The sequence below is a fragment of the Pundamilia nyererei genome, unplaced genomic scaffold (genome assembly GCF_000239375.1).
Source record: "Pundamilia nyererei isolate P.nyererei 1_Seehausen unplaced genomic scaffold, PunNye1.0 scaffold00042, whole genome shotgun sequence".
In the NCBI taxonomy this organism is placed as follows: domain Eukaryota; kingdom Metazoa; phylum Chordata; class Actinopteri; order Cichliformes; family Cichlidae; genus Pundamilia; species Pundamilia nyererei.
Genome location: NW_005187443.1, coordinates 1420138 through 1435594, shown reverse-complemented (window position 1 = coordinate 1435594; position 15457 = coordinate 1420138). Strand labels below are relative to the sequence as shown.

Sequence of the window (15457 nt, the reverse complement as noted above, 5' to 3'; positions counted from 1 at the left end):
CTTTTATGTATTTTGTATCTGTAGCAAGACGTAACATGAGATAATAGTTATGGATTTCACCACAAACAGTTGAGTATATAGCACTGCCACATCATTAGATTAAAAATTGTACGCTGTTAGTTCATGGCTGTTACAATATTTAAGAAGAAAAGTACTGGATTAAATTCCCTTTTTTGGGATGTAAGCACTTGTTTTCCATGATTTATGCTGCCCCCCCCCAAAAAAAAGAAAAAAATTTAATCCAAAAAATTAATCGTGTGTATTTTCAGATAACCGGAAGAAAATGGATGGATGAATGGACGTTTACAAGACTTCACAAAGACATTGTTATTTTGCAGGTCAAACATTATACAAACATTATCATTTGCAAACAAGTTTGTTTTGTTATTTTAAAAAGTAAATGTAAAAAATTTATGTCTGATTTGACTCTACTATTACAGGAAACAAATGAAGGAGACATCAGAAAACTGAAAAATAACAGAAAAATAATGTTTACAGTTCATCATATCTGTGAGCATTTAGTTTCAACTGTGTCTCAATGTTTAAAATAAATCTATACAGAAAGCTGAAGAAATCCATTCTTTTTAGCATACATCACATAACTTAATGAATTTACTTACATATGATAATAACGTGTAAGGGTTCTATAAGTTTTTAATACATCTGTTAAAATTGAAAGCAAATACAAACAACAAACTCTACAAAGATTACAATATTAAGTTTTGTACCCAATGAGTTGGCGCACCTTTATGATTTGTGTTGCTGTGTCTTAAGATTATCTCATACTTACATTTTTGCTTTTCTTAAGGTGGCAGTGTACTGTGACCTTGGTCTACTTGGCTTTGACTGTGAAGCAGTAATACTTTTGCATAGTGCTGATACAGGATGTGTTTTTAAAAGTCTTCTCAACCAGTGTTACCTCGGTTTACAAGAATTCAAACGCATTCCTTAATTTTCTTGTATAATATTTCTTGTATTTCCATTTATTAAATGTGTAACATCCTCAGCCAGCCACATTGATAATAATAACGTACGCTGTGTGTAAATCCATTTGGTCAATGAAATGTCTTCCAAAAACTCTTAAGAAGGTTTTCATGCATTTATTTATTTATTTTACTGCATTAATTTAGAAACTTTTTACTTTGTCTTTCGCTTACTGCTCCTCTTTCTCCGTCAGTGCTTGTGGTTCAGTCTGTGGTACTTTTTGTGGTCTTTTTGTTTCAGGGACTAGACGAATAGCTCAAAGCTGAGCGAAGCGATAGCATCTCAGTGAACATAGTTCGGTATATCCTCGTGCTCCAGCACACAGGAAAGAGCTGCGTACATTCCCTGCGACCCAATCAACCGCGAACTTAGTTGTGTCTTTGCACTTCTCAATCACCCAGGTGTAACTGGGTTGGTTTGCATATGTGTGTGTGTGTATCTGTATGCATGCACACAAGGGTGAATAAGGAAGCAAGAGACTTACACTTACTATGAAATGACTTTGTAGCCTGTAATTTAACATTATACAGCAAAGCTTGTTGCCACATACATGGCAGTTCAAGAGAAACTGAATATGATGCAAGTTTACACATCAAAAGTAAAAGAAGACACCAAACCCTGTCACTCACCTACTCAACTTCCGCTAAGCACAATATTGACAATGGAAGTACAACGCCCACTTTCAAACCTCTATGCCCTCTCCACAGACAGGCACAGACATCTAAGACGAACAACGCAACAAAGCCAGAACGTCTTATCTGTTCCTATCACTGGAAAACATGCACAGTGCTTGACCTGTAGCTTCAGGACAGGAAGCATTTCTGCTATTGCAAAATACCTCCTGAGTATCATTGCTTTCTAGGCAATGCTGCATTTTGGATAATTAGATCACTCATAACCACCATAAATGACTGAAATGATACAGTTTTATTGTTTAAACACAAGCATGCTCACAGAAATACCGACATGACAGTGCTTTTTGTTCTGTGTCTAAACTGCTGCAATAACGTGAAAAACACAAAGAAGTACAGAAGAAAGCAAAAAAACGCAGAAAACTGCACAATTACTGTATGTCTATTTGTGTACTTTGTGATGTTTGCATCAAAATAAATGATTACAGTTCACAGCACATTAATACCTGATGAATTGAAAACCACATTGATAAATTACGCTAAATGCAGCTCACTGATTAGAGACAGAAAGAAAGATTATAGATACAAAACACAACATGGGTCTTTAAACTTTATGTTACATTATGCATTATTACATGCGTTATGTTACATGGCTGCTGCTGCTGTTGAAAAAGCAAATGTTTCTTCTTGCTGAGAGTTCATTGAAGCGTAAATAAACTCGAGATGTTGTTAGAAGACCCGATATTAGGGGTGAATCATGCCTTTTGTGGCCGGACAGAACACTCAAACAAAGCACTTCAGTCACTGCAATCAAAGACGCAATATTTGTTAATTTTCATTAGTTTCAATAACCATAGACAACATTTAACATATGTAATACTTACCTTAAAAATACATGAGACGCAGGTTTTTTTAGAACGTCTGCCTTTTCCTTAATAGAGAAAACAGAAGACGGAGATTAAAGCATCGTCCGTGCATATGGTGGCAGAATCAGAGTTTAAAAATACTGTAAAGAATTTTGATTTTTCTTGTGCATATGGATGAAAAATAAAATGAAAGACAAAAACAGTTGTTTTTACTAATGTTGTATTTACTTTGCAAAGTGGTGGTGACACTTTCTTGGCAGTCCTGTAAGTGAGAATGTTGTTGAAGAAAAAAGGAAACATTTTAGAAATAAAACATTACTATATCACAAAATTGATTTTCTCAACCTTTATTAGCACAATTTAATGCATTTCTGGTCGTGTCTTTCTGGAACCTTTGTCCGGCTGTTTTGTTGACTTCACGGTATTTAATGTATTAAACGCTACTCACGGCTGAAGTAACGCAGTGTGCAGAGAACAGCCAGAGCCAAGCCTCCAAGAAGTCCGACAAGAGGCCAAAGAATCATAGAGCCACAGCCTCCTGGAACAAAGGAATAATGGAGTACATGTTTCTTCCCCCCAATGGAGTCATGATATAATCAATCATTAATCAATTTTCATTTTGCAAGAAAATGTTCAATTATGCACTGCTGCAAACAATTTAAAGTCCTTTTTATTCTTTTTATTCTATAATAACTTACCCTTGGAGTCGCCTGTATTGCAACGACAGGTTGGTTTGGATGGTGGTTTGGGTTTTGGCTTAGGAGGTGGTGTTGGTGGGGTCTCTGTCAAATAAAGACCAAAGAAAGGTAAATGGACTGGTTCTTGTAGAGCGCTTTTCTGCTCTAGTTCTGCTGTAATTCAGCGTTTTATACAACATATCTCTGTCACATAGAGGCACTTTTTTCTTTAAGTGTTTTTCTAACCAATATTTACACTCTGACGAACACAACTCAAGGTTCAAGTATCCTTCTTAACATGTAGATGGGTTAAGCCAGGGATCGAATCACCAGGCTTCCGATTAGGAGATGACTTGCCTGATCGCCTGAGCCAAAGCCACCCAGAAGCACCATTAAGAAAAGTAAAAAACAACTTTTTTCTAAAAAAAAAAAAAAAAAGTTGTTGTTGCAGCAATTCTCTACCAAGTTTCTAATTGGCAAAGAGAAGAAACAATTGACATGATTATTAACAGAATCGCCCTCCATCTGTACATCTGTTGAGCCAGCGAACAGTTTTTCAGCATTTTATTTTCTTATTTGTAGTTAGAATTTATCCATTTGGCCTATTGAATGTGTACCAATATCTTCTGTTTGCCCGTGCTGTGAGAAAGTTTTACTGCTTAAGCCTCGTTCAGAAAGATAAGTAAGGCAGCATCAGCTAGGCAAAGAGAAGCAGAAAGCCAGGATACAAAAGAACTTCTCAACGTTTACTTGTGTCAAAGACACCAGTTTGGTTTCCAAAATGCAAATATGCATTGATTTGCAAATGATTTAAACCTTATGTCATACCAAATGTGGAAACAGAATTTTTTATGATTTGAAAAATATACACTCATTTTGATTGTGATGCCATAAACACCTTTAAAAAAGGTTTTCTTTCTCTGGTGCAGCTTTAAGCGATAAACAGTGTTCACTCACTGTCAGAAGTGTTTCTGGAGTCCGTGCAGTGATTTCCATGAAACATCCATTTTTAACACAATAACTCCAGAGTGCATGAACATCACGGGCATTCCATACCCCTTTCACGTCTGTACAAAGATTTCCGTGCATTCCCTGAATCTTTTGATATTAAGTTCTCTAGATGATAAAATCGACAAATTTGAATTTTCCTCAGATACTTAGAAATTCTACCTTGACTACATATGTAGTCACACACGCTTTCAGAGAGTCGTGAAAGCTCCATCTTTTACTCCTTATGGACATTGGAATGCTTTTTCATACCCAATTTTATTAAAAAAAAAACAAAAACAAAACATGATTACTTGTGGCATGCTCCCCCAGGTATCTTTAAACATTCTATAGCTGCTTCTCCTGGAAAAACGATCATATATATTTAAAAAAACAACAACAAAAAATCTAAATGAAGGTCTGTCAAAAAGTGATATTCTTTCTTTGTAAATGAGTAGCAAATCACTGCATACTGTTTTAGTTCACATTTTTGCAGTGCACCTTCACCGTTTTAAAAATGGTGTTGAATTCGACTGATACAGCAAGGTAAGTGCGCCACACTTTTAAAGCTGTCCAGTGAGTCCGCAGAATATTTGACATTTTTTGTATTAAAGTAGGAGTCCTAATATGTTGGATTTACACACCAAAGCCTTAAATCATCCATCAGCTTGACCTGCCTCTTCAAAATCAGATGGATATTTTGAAAATTTCACATTTAGCCTGATATTTAACTGTGACAGGAAGCACTTAGAATACAAACCTCCTGGCAGTAGAAGAGTCCCAGGCTTCCACATTTCATTAAGACTTTTGTCCTTCAAGACACAAGAATAAATCCCTCTGTCTTCTTTCGTCACATTGATGATACGGAGCGCAAAAGACTTACTGCCCCTCTTACTGAGTTTAAAACGTGTTTTGTCCACGTTATCTCCATAGAGAGTACGGTCAGCATTGTTGCATCTGCCTAGAAAGTGGACTTTGCGACTCATGTCACTGTGGAACCAGAAGACTAAGTCACAAGCCATGTTGCCACAATCACAATCAATGGTCTCACTGCTTGGGATCTTAGGGTAACGAACGCTGACTTCTTCTTCCAGCAGCTTCTGTTTTAAATCTTGACCTAGGAAAAAGAGCGACATTTAAGATTTCAGCAACACATTTGTAGCACATTCAAAAACTCCTCCGAAATTATTTTTGAGTTACTATATAACAAGCTGCCTCGCCCATTCGTTGCAAAGGTTTATGGCCAATCCTCCCGTAAAGACGTGCAGTTAATTAAGGAAAAGGAATACTAATACGTGTAATAATAAATGCAAGTTGTCACGCTTCCTACATAGCGAAAGCCAGTATAAATCCAACTGGCAATATAAAATATGAAAATATGAAGAAATCTCCTGTATATATTTCAAACTCTTAACAGTGACATTTTGGATTTGCTGTATGGTGGATTTAGCATTTAGGTGATATTTTACAAGAGGCCTATGTGGTAAAACATCTTTTCGCATTTTACAATCATTTTCTACTTTCTATGTTTTCAAGTCAAATGCACAGGCCTGTGTTATGAAATAGTGTTATGAAATATATAAACATACACAGCAAGTCAAACACTGTGTTTGTATGAAAGGTTAAGACTTACTGGCTCTTGCTTCATGCTGTTCTTGCAAAAATAAATGAAATACAAGTGCTGTGTTGCATTCAAGACTAATTTAGTTTACATGTGTCACAATACGACACAAATCTGATTTATTTCAATCTCCCCAGTAGAGTGATGCAAATATAAAAAAGACGATGATGATGAAAAACTACAGGGGAATGCTGCAATGTTACCCTTAAAGTATAGAAGCAAAACTCAAAGGCTGATAATTAACGTAATAACATAGCCGTATCAATAATCTATACTTTCATATATATCATGTCTAAGTGTTAAACCAACAAACCAAAGCTCACTTCTTTGACTCTTAAAGCCACATTTCATTCTTTATCACATGCTATGGCAATGACTGTATTTAATAAATGTACATTTTAAGATAAAAATCAGACGATTATCAGTTGAACTTGAAAACAACAACATCCCTCGGTAAGCTACCTGACTTTGCAACAGCAAGAACGTTTGTGTCTTATGAGATTAAAGACAAAGCTGATGGTCTTACCAGATGTCCAAAGTGGTCCTGTCAACAATAGCCATGCCAGTGACAGAAAGAACATTTTGTCAGGCCGTCGCTGTGTATCCGTATCTGTGTGTAACTTGTGTGCTAGCTGAGGGAGGTTGCTAATACTTTCTCGTCTTGATATCTATCTGTCATAGATGATGGGAGGAACTATGCTGACAGGGCCCTGAGGCTTGAATGCAACACCCTAAAATGATACAGAGGGCCTATCAGATACGGTATAACAGTATTACACCAGTCACTGGGACTTTAACATACACGCTCTAAAACCCCAAATGCCTAATACAGATAAGGATCAGCACAAGTGCTGCATCAAAATAAACCTATTGATGCCATTCTTTATTCTGTTCAACTAACAGAGCCCAACGATGACAGCTGTTACTATTATGTTAAGTCTGTTATTTTAAAAAAAAGGAAAAAAAGAAAACGTATTCATCCCCAACATTCATAGAGGCGTAAAGTGAATGTTTCACAGCTGAAAATGTGGTGTTGTCTCACATTATGTCCCACATAAACAAAAGCAATTAAAAAATGTTGCATATTTCCAGAGCAGCAGTTTGCAGTGCTGTGGTCTCTGCCCAGGTGCATGACCTAGAGTTCAGCAGAGCCACACAAACAGAGCTTCATGCACAGAACAAAAAGGGAATATAAACATATGGCACCTAAACTCTGTAACGAAATAATTGCATACGAGGATTAACAATACAAAATACATTTAAATATTCAATGGAGTGTGTATAGCAACTTCAGTATTCCACCTGCCATACAGTTCTTAAAGACTCGCATGAAACAAACATTAAAGTCAAAACCAGTGAAGTTTGTGCCTGTGCAAGCAATTTTGCATTACTTTTTTCTTCTTTGAAAAGTGCACATATAGTTTTATATTATAATCAGTTCTTAAGTAAATATATCTCATATTATCTGACTTTTTTGATATTCACATTTTTACTATCCAACCCCTTACATACAAGCATTTAACAGTTACAGACCCCTGGCTGTGTAAAAACAGCAGACTATGTTCATTATGTCCCACTGCACCAGCATCATTGTTAAGGGGACTCATTATTAAGTTTAATCAGGCAGTTACAGGCACATTGCTTGAAACAGAAAAATAAGCCAGTTAGAGCTGCAACCATCAGTTATTTTCACGATTGCTTAAAAAAACAACAACCACTGATTGATTTTATATTTAAAATTACAGAAAATCATTACAGATATAGTATTTAAACTTTATATATGTACACATACATCACACACAGGACACCTATGCATTTCCAAATGTGGAGCCATTGTATGTTTGGCTTTTCACAATGAATTGTTTTATTTTTTGCATTTTGTGACAAGATACATCAACATCTACTCAACAAACTCAAATCTATGCCTCACGTTGAAGACTATGAGTTTCACTGACATTCAGAGATAAAACCTGATTTGAAGCACTTTTCCCTACATCAAGACAGTATCTCTGCAATGTTTGATGTGTAATTTTTAAAGTTGCCATTCTGACAAAGAGAGGACTTTTGAAATCTCTTTTTCACAGACGTCCTTTTCACACTTGCTCGATAACAGTGATGATCCTTTAAATCATGTGGTGTTTGTGGATCTTTTGTGCGTTCGTAAAGGGTAAGGGTACAGAACGGTCTGGTGGGGATCTTAAAGTGAGAGGATGTGGGAACCCTAAAGTTCTACGGGGGTTGTACACTCAGGCGAGGAACAAGATTCTTTGAAAACAGATCTCAGGGGTCTTCAGATGTGCGCTCTTCACACATCGCTGAGCTATAAAGCCTTTGTTGGTCTCTCCACTTCAATGCTTTACGTCAAATGCTGCCGAGCTCTGGTTTTACTTGCCTGCTCTGCTATTTCTTTCTTTATTTTTTACTTTAGTATTCTTTGAGAAGTCATCCATAAAAAATACAGAGATGTAGCAGTGTCATTCTCATTACCAGAGCTTTAAAGATAATTAATGTCAAGACCATAGTTCAGAAGATTATTTACAGCATCTGCAGGACTTCTGCACTAAACCATTTCAACTTTTGTGTCACTTCTATGATCCACATTTTTTCTTTGCGCCAGCAATCCAATCAACATCTAATTTAATAACGACTGACATTCAAAACACAATGGGAAGTTATTTCACGCATGTTGATTTAAAAGTTTTGCTTTATAAACTTTTCAGATAAATTCACACTCACTCCTCGTTTGACCACTACCAACTACTTTCATATCTAGGCTCATACATATAGCTCTCAATGAACATTTAACAATACAGCCCACAAGCAATTGAAAAGATAAAAACACAAAATTGTTTTTCTTGAGTAGATGTGATGTACCAAGAGCATCAGAGGAACAGTGGCTCGGCCAATCAAAGTATTTTGATAACTCATTTCAGATACCTTAAGATTGACTTAAAAGAACATTTGTGTAGATACATGTAAATAAAAATGACAGTAGGGATTAGGAGTGTAAGTGGCCCACTTTATAGCTCATAGTTTAACAATAGGTGATACTGTTTCCCTTTGGAGTTTCCTTTAACTACTAACTTTGTTCAGTTTGCACATTGCTCTTCAACCTGAATTCTGAGGTTATGTAAAGAGTTGTCCTCATTTAAACGTCTGCACCTGTATGACCGCAAATGTGTTTTCTGGTTGTATAAATACAATCATAAAACATACACATGTACACAGTGCACTGCAGACTAATGAAGTGTTAAATCTGCTGTGGTGCAACACATGTGCCAGGCAGTATTTGTTGTATTTTTATCATTTCATAATACGTCTTACACTGAACTTCTGTACAGCACGTTGTCAGTGGCTTTATTTCAACCTTTGTGCCTGAGAGTGGGAACACACAGAGAGCTTCTGAAGTAATGAAATGAATAAGCTTCTGACATCTATGAGCTTTTATTTTCAGTACTGATGAAATGGATGAAGCTCAACAGTGCCAACCAGAGACTGCTAAAGGGATGACAATCTATCAAGTCCATGCCAGATGCACGCATCCATAATCAAATTTACCTTAGTGATGAGTTAAGAGTACTTCATAAACAAACAGTGCTAAACATTACAGCCATCAACTCACTGTACACACAAACCAAACTTATTATAAAGTGTCATAGTATAAAATTAATGCTGAATCTCCTCCAGATACAAACGAAATACATTCATTTCTTATACACATACAAATTGACTCTACATGGCTAGCCAGCTAGCAAACTTGTATAAGAAAACACTTTTCGGTTATTAGAGCAGATATAGAAAAGGCCTTTGCTACCTGCTGACAGGATTTTTTTTTAATCATTTTAATATAGCTTATTATTATTTTCAATGTCATGCTTATAATAAATGTTTGCCAAAAGTAGTCCAGAATACTGTTCACTTCAGCTGCTCCTGCAGAGTTTAACACCCCAGAATCGAGTCGTCCCACAGCTTTTCCTCCTCTGTCCTAGTGTCTGCTTTCTCTTTTGCCTTCTTCTTCTCTTTTCTGTATTTAGGTTTAATGGACTCATCCTCTTCACTTTGCTTAACATTAATTTCAGTCTGAATATGCAGTTCAGTCTCTTTGCTATTCTTCATCATGACTTCTGGCTTTAATTTGTCCATAACTTGATCTCCTCTTTCCACTTTAAAGTTTTCCTTAAGGGATTTTCTTTCTTTTCGTCTCCACTTGCCATGAATGTTTGACTTTTTCCTGCTCCTCTCCTCCTCCGACTCAACAGATTGCTCTCTTCTTCTCTCCTCTGAGTCATCATCTCTTTCCCTCCTCCGGCGTTTCCTCCTCCTCTCCTCATCCCTTCCTCTCCTCACTCTCTCCCTATGGGATGTTTTAATCTGCCTCTTTTCTCTGTGCCTATATTCACTATGATCACTGTCACTTTCACTACTGCTGGAGGAGGAATACGAGGAGGAGTAAGATAATGAGGTAGTACAGGAGGAAGAGCTTGACCTTCTCTGCCTTCTTTTCATGGGCCAACTAGTGAGTGGTGGAGGACCTGAGTTACGAAGAACTGGAGGAGGATAGTTGTAGTTTGAGGCACGTGACGGCAAGGGTGGGCCCTGAAACGATGAACACCCCATTTGAAGTGGAGAGTAATGACCAGAGTGGGACTGATGAGGAGAAATGGAGGTAGGAAGGAGGTTGGACACAGGTTTATTTAGTTCCACCATATTCTTCCTATTTATTACTTCCCGTTCTTCAGCTTCATCTTCCTTTTGCATGGTATCCTGAGGGAGGACCTGATTAGTCTTAGGAGTGATTCCACGAGCTTTCTGAACCTGAATGTAATCAGCCAGTTCATCTGCAAATGTGCTGTACAGTTTTTGCTGGGATTTGCATAGATCGATGACCTTCTTCTCCCTGAGCAAGAACACATAAATTTGAATTAGGCTGCTATTCAATCAGATAAATGGTGATGAAAAACCTACAAATTATAGCCTTAGTAAACCACAGAGGCATTCTGAGGTTCCTGCTTGAAAATGACATGCCCAAAATGAATTCATTATCTCTCTACAATTACAAACTCCCTGTAAACCAACTTGGTATCTAAATTAAGCTAACACTTGATTTGTGCCAGGTTGTTACAGGTTGCGATTCCTTTGTATATTTATAACAGTGTTATTTTCATATTATTTAGTGTCATCACAAATAATTACTTCTTGCCAAAGGTAAGCTGAAGTGCAATGTAGTAAATATTACACTTTAAGAAAACAGTGACACAGTGAAAGTTGACATTGTCTTCTTAAACTTACTTTATCTGGTGTTTGTTTCCCTGCATGTGGTCCTGGTACATCTCCACAGAGTTAAATTGCATACTACACATCTGACACAACAAGGAACTGCCTGGAGAAAAAGATTAGAAAGAAGAGAGATTTTTTTTTTTAAAAATCCAACAACTTTCAACGGGCCAATAAAGATTTAGTAAAGTCATTTTTCTACTGTTTTACAAATTCTGGTTTTCTCTAAATCATTCATACCATCTCCACAAAGAGATGCTGTAGCGCCTAAAGCTGAAAATAAAAAACAGGAATCTGCTTCGTTAAACTTTCTGACATTCTGGCTCACCTGATTCAATCCCCTCGAGTCAGACTTATCAGATTAAAGTCAGATTATTGTTATAATAATAAATAATAACAAAACCACAGAATTATAGCTAATCAGACTATCTGAATCACATCCATACTTACTGTAATAATGCTACAAAGCCAACTTCTATTTAATTATCTCCTATTCACCCACCTGTGCTGGGATAAATCTTCACTGCTGATGTAGATGTTTCAACTAGATTTTTCACTTTTCCCTTCAGAACTTCCTGTTTCTTTTTCCCTTTCTTGTTAATGTTTCTGTCCTGGTTTCAGGCTGCTGTGGTGATTTTTATTAAATTCCTGAAGGATTTAACGCTCTTTGTATTATCCTGTTTGCTCAAAGGCAAAAAGTTACCTTGCTCTACATTGTGTCCTAGCTGTTTGAGCAGCTCCTGTCTGGCCTGATTCCTCTGGTGTTTGCGTCCACTGTAGTGCTGCAAGGATACATGGGGATTCGTGAAGGAGGCAGTACACAGGGCACAGTACTTGTTGGGATCCTTCAAATCAACCTCTGTGCTACATGTAGCACTGGTGACTGCTGGATCCAAATCATGCTCCACAACACCCTCTGAGGATGGTTTTTGCTGAGACTTATCAGGATCCTGTTGGAGACCTGATGAAGCATGCACTTCTGTAGACTTCTCTATAAAATGACAGTGAAATCATAATGTCAACATATCTTCCTCACTGTGTGTAAATATCAAAATCTACATCAAGAAAATGCTTTTTGCATCACAGAGCTCAAACTTGCCTGATAGGTGAAGACTTTGTTTACGAAGATTTTTTGTATGGACTTTGCCTTCATAGTGTGATCTTGCCACCACAGGTGAGCTAAATACCATGTTGCAAAGCTCACAGAAATGATCTTTATCATTACTCATCGTCTGCTGCAAAAAACAAACAAAAACTATAAACTACTTATTTTATGAATACAAGATTGCTTTCATATACCCCTCATATTCTTTTGAGAGGGATATTATTAAAGCCCTAATACTGTAGCTCTGATATTCTTCACTATTGGATGCTTACATTAGTTTGTCCTCACTCAGTTCTCATGATTACAGACAAGAGACTCCATCTGACAGAAAAAGAAAACTTTGCCACTAACCTGGGCGCCTGTTGACTTTTCTGCTTTTTTGGTCTGCAGGTACAGCTTGAGTTTCTGAGCGTGTTTCTTTCCCTGCAGTTGGACAACATGTGAGACATTATTAGAAAATATTTTACTTATGGCAGGTCTAATTAAAGTTGTACTACGGTGCTATGATTTGTGCCTGGAGGATAAAACACACCTCATAGTGAGACAGCCGCTGTGACTTAAACAGCAGCACAGCCTCACACACATGGCAGTAACTGTCTGTAAGGAGACACTTCAGTAGCGCCTCTTCAGCTTTGTTTCCTGTGCGGCAGAATACATGAAAACTTATTTAAACATGAAGCACAAACGAAACACTATTAAATTATTAAATTCACATAAGAGAAAAGTTTGTCCAATACAACTTCCATTTTCTCAGTACACAGAAAAAAAAAGGCTGAATCTTTAACTTTCACACAACCTTTATTGGATCATATATTAACCTATCTAATGGTCCTTTTTCAAAACAAACTAATTTGTTTTGTAATTTGTTAATTTATACAATGTGCTTTGCCTTAGTGTGGTAAATCTCATTCAACATTTACAATGATTTTAATATGACCTGCTAATTCTACAAAGGTCTACACAACTGGGGAGTTGTGAATATAACCGCTTAAATACATATTTCTATTAAAACGTTCCCCTTATGGAAAAGTTTATTTATCATTTATGAGGGAAAAGTAAGATATACTTTTATTTTTTTTAATCTTCTAAAACTATTTCCGCTCAATACACACTTCCTAAAGTAGCATGCAACACACATGTTGACACATACTGCCTGTTATATTGCTAGCCCATAACAAATTGTGACTTGATTTCTTCCATTCTGCAGATTCTGGTTGAGATGCAATAGCTGATTCACTAGTGGTGCATTCAGTGCCAATTAACTAAAAGTAGACGTAAAAAAAAAGAAAAAGAAATATGTGACGACTTAAATGCCCACACATAAAACAAAAAAGTTAAACTAATTCCTAAATAAATAAAAAATAGATGACAAATTACCCTTTTGTTGCAATACCTGTTTAGTGATTTACTTTTAAAAAGTACAGTTTAGTGATGACACTCACGCATGTGGATTAAATATTATGTTTTACAAGCAAAGAAATAACTTGTCTGCTCGGATATTTTGATAAAGTGTGGCCCAGAAACAACATTAAACCACACTGAATGAGCATGATGTTTCTGTGTTATTTCAACAACCTAACTGTTCAGCCAGTCTTGTATTGCTCATATTTTCAAAACTTTGAAGGACATTTTGCAACACAGAAATATGAAATTTATTAAAGTGAAATCAACGAGTACAGTGCTGATACCAGTAAATAACAATGTTTAGGCAAGATTATTGATGTTGTAGGCTGTACTGAACTAATCATAGGACATGATGACTGGTGGAGACTGAATTTCTGTTAGAAGAACTAAAATTGTTAACTACTTTACTTCAGTAGTTTTTTTTTTTAATTAAAAAAATAACTTATTTAAAATATCTGCGTTTGTCTCAAATGTAAACACATGCACTTGCAGAGGTGCTTATCATGAAAAATTTTCCCAATTGAAATTACGGGACAGTCTGATATACTTATAAATACTGAAAATTACTATGAAAAAGAAAATAAGGCAATCAAAGGTGATGAGGGTTTACTTTTAAAGTGCTGAGTATCAACACTGGCATCCTACATGAAGTGCTGTGAAGCACATATAAAGGACCTCAGGACAATTAAACACTAAAAGGTGTTTAAATGCAAGAAATAAAAGACTGAAACAAGTACTCTATATGTACTCACTCTGATGCTCCTGAAGAATTTATGTGCACTGATATATTTCAAATATTGTACTTACCAAATGATTATCCATTTCCATTTATTATCCTTTCACCTTGAGAACACTGTTTTAGTTTACTAATGAGTTTAACCGGCACAAAAAGGGTGGATGCCAACTTTAAGTTTTAGCTTCAATGATGCTTCAGGTGCTAAGGTTTGCAGTCCTTAATATTGTTTTTTTTTTTAATGGCGACATTTCAGACTAAGTTTACAATTAGACTAGCTTTCCCATGTAGGATGAAATAAATTATGTCATCCACTTAACAGTTTATGGCTTCTGCTGCTAAAACCGGTTAGTCGACGAATCGGTTAGCATTAACTACCGGTATATGGAATCATTTAAAGGGACTGTTTCGTTTCGTGTGGGGGTCGAACTTGCTGGTACTAGCTCTGAGACAAACAACATAAGGAAAAGTACCCTAACTGTTCATGGTTTAATCATCAAGCTGGGCCAAGGGTAAGAGGGAGATTTTCGGGGCGATAGTTTCTACTATCCTCCTCGTAGAGACCGCTATAAAATTCTGAAAGCCCCTCACGTTAAAGCAGATTAACGTTAGGCAGCCGACGTTAGCAAATTTAGCTAAGCAGCTAACGAGCTCACTAGAATAATGAGCTGGCTAGCCACATAGCAGAAAAGCTAACAAAGGCGCAGCAGGTAGGGTGCCATACGGCTGAATTTTCACATTCTGAAGACAACTCACCTTCAACCTGGGTACTATCTATTTTATTGTTTATTACTTTGTCAGCATCTGTGACAGAAGTCGCGTTAGGGATACTGGCAATGTTATTTTGAGAGTCTGACTCCGCAGTTAGCGAAGTACAGCCACTTGTGTCGTCCATCTTTTTTTCCCTACCTGAACGTGCATGCGCAGTAGTATTGTAGTTCTGGTACAGGAAAGCTAGTTTTAATAACTTAGATCCTCCGTATTTTTTCGTCTTGTGTATTTTAAAGACTTGTTTTCATGAAAATCCTTTAACGAATAATCAGAAACGGCAATGGGAAAATCTCTCTGTTATGTTCAAATGATTTACTTCTTCTATCGAAATATCTAAAATCACGACTCTGCGCATGCACAGCAGGACCCGGATCCTTAGTATGTAAATGGAACTGATTCATAT

At 36.7% G+C, this 15457-nt stretch overlaps 2 protein-coding genes across 3 annotated transcripts; both read right to left on the bottom strand.

Moving 5' to 3' along the window:
* Positions 1 to 1892: 1892 nt before the first annotated feature.
* Positions 1893 to 6455, bottom strand: cd8b (cd8 beta). The gene is made up of 7 exons (XM_005731235.1): positions 6294 to 6455; positions 4907 to 5263; positions 3181 to 3264; positions 2931 to 3020; positions 2711 to 2744; positions 2501 to 2547; positions 1893 to 2420 (listed from the first exon to the last, which is right to left on the bottom strand). The coding sequence occupies exons 1-6, from the start codon at positions 6346 to 6348 to the stop codon at positions 2529 to 2531; spliced, it is 639 nt and encodes a 212-aa protein (XP_005731292.1). The 5' UTR covers positions 6349 to 6455; the 3' UTR covers positions 1893 to 2420; positions 2501 to 2528.
* Positions 6456 to 9071: 2616 nt separating this feature from the next.
* zmat1 (zinc finger matrin-type 1) lies at positions 9072 to 15192 on the bottom strand. Of its 2 annotated transcripts, none has more exons than XM_013910364.1 (7): positions 15040 to 15192; positions 12679 to 12785; positions 12498 to 12569; positions 12141 to 12276; positions 11745 to 12032; positions 11057 to 11147; positions 9072 to 10664 (listed from the first exon to the last, which is right to left on the bottom strand). In XM_013910364.1, the coding sequence occupies exons 1-7, from the start codon at positions 15176 to 15178 to the stop codon at positions 9707 to 9709; spliced, it is 1791 nt and encodes a 596-aa protein (XP_013765818.1). In that variant the 5' UTR covers positions 15179 to 15192; the 3' UTR covers positions 9072 to 9706. The 2 variants fall into 2 exon arrangements, with proteins under 2 accessions (XP_013765818.1, XP_013765819.1); XM_013910365.1 differs by having other exon boundaries at positions 12141 to 12273.
* Positions 15193 to 15457: the final 265 nt, after the last annotated feature.

Bases quoted from the DNA above. Each gene is read 5' to 3' on its own strand.
- cd8b (XM_005731235.1), bottom strand. From the start codon at position 6,348: ATGTTCTTTCTGTCACTGGCATGGCTATTGTTGACAGGACCACTTTGG. The intron at 3,265-4,906 runs GTTTGTATTCTA...TTTATTTGACAG, and splicing joins GACTCTTCTACTGCCAGGAG to AGACCCCACCAACACCACCT. The intron at 3,021-3,180 runs GTAAGTTATTAT...CCTTTGTTCCAG, and splicing joins CAATACAGGCGACTCCAAGG to GAGGCTGTGGCTCTATGATT.
- zmat1 (XM_013910364.1), bottom strand. From the start codon at position 15,178: ATGGACGACACAAGTGGCTGTACTTCGCTAACTGCGGAGTCAGACTCT. The intron at 12,570-12,678 runs GTGTGTTTTATC...GTCCAACTGCAG, and splicing joins AGCGGCTGTCTCACTATGAG to GGAAAGAAACACGCTCAGAA. The intron at 12,277-12,497 runs GTTAGTGGCAAA...TGTTTTTTGCAG, and splicing joins AAAAGTCAACAGGCGCCCAG to CAGACGATGAGTAATGATAA.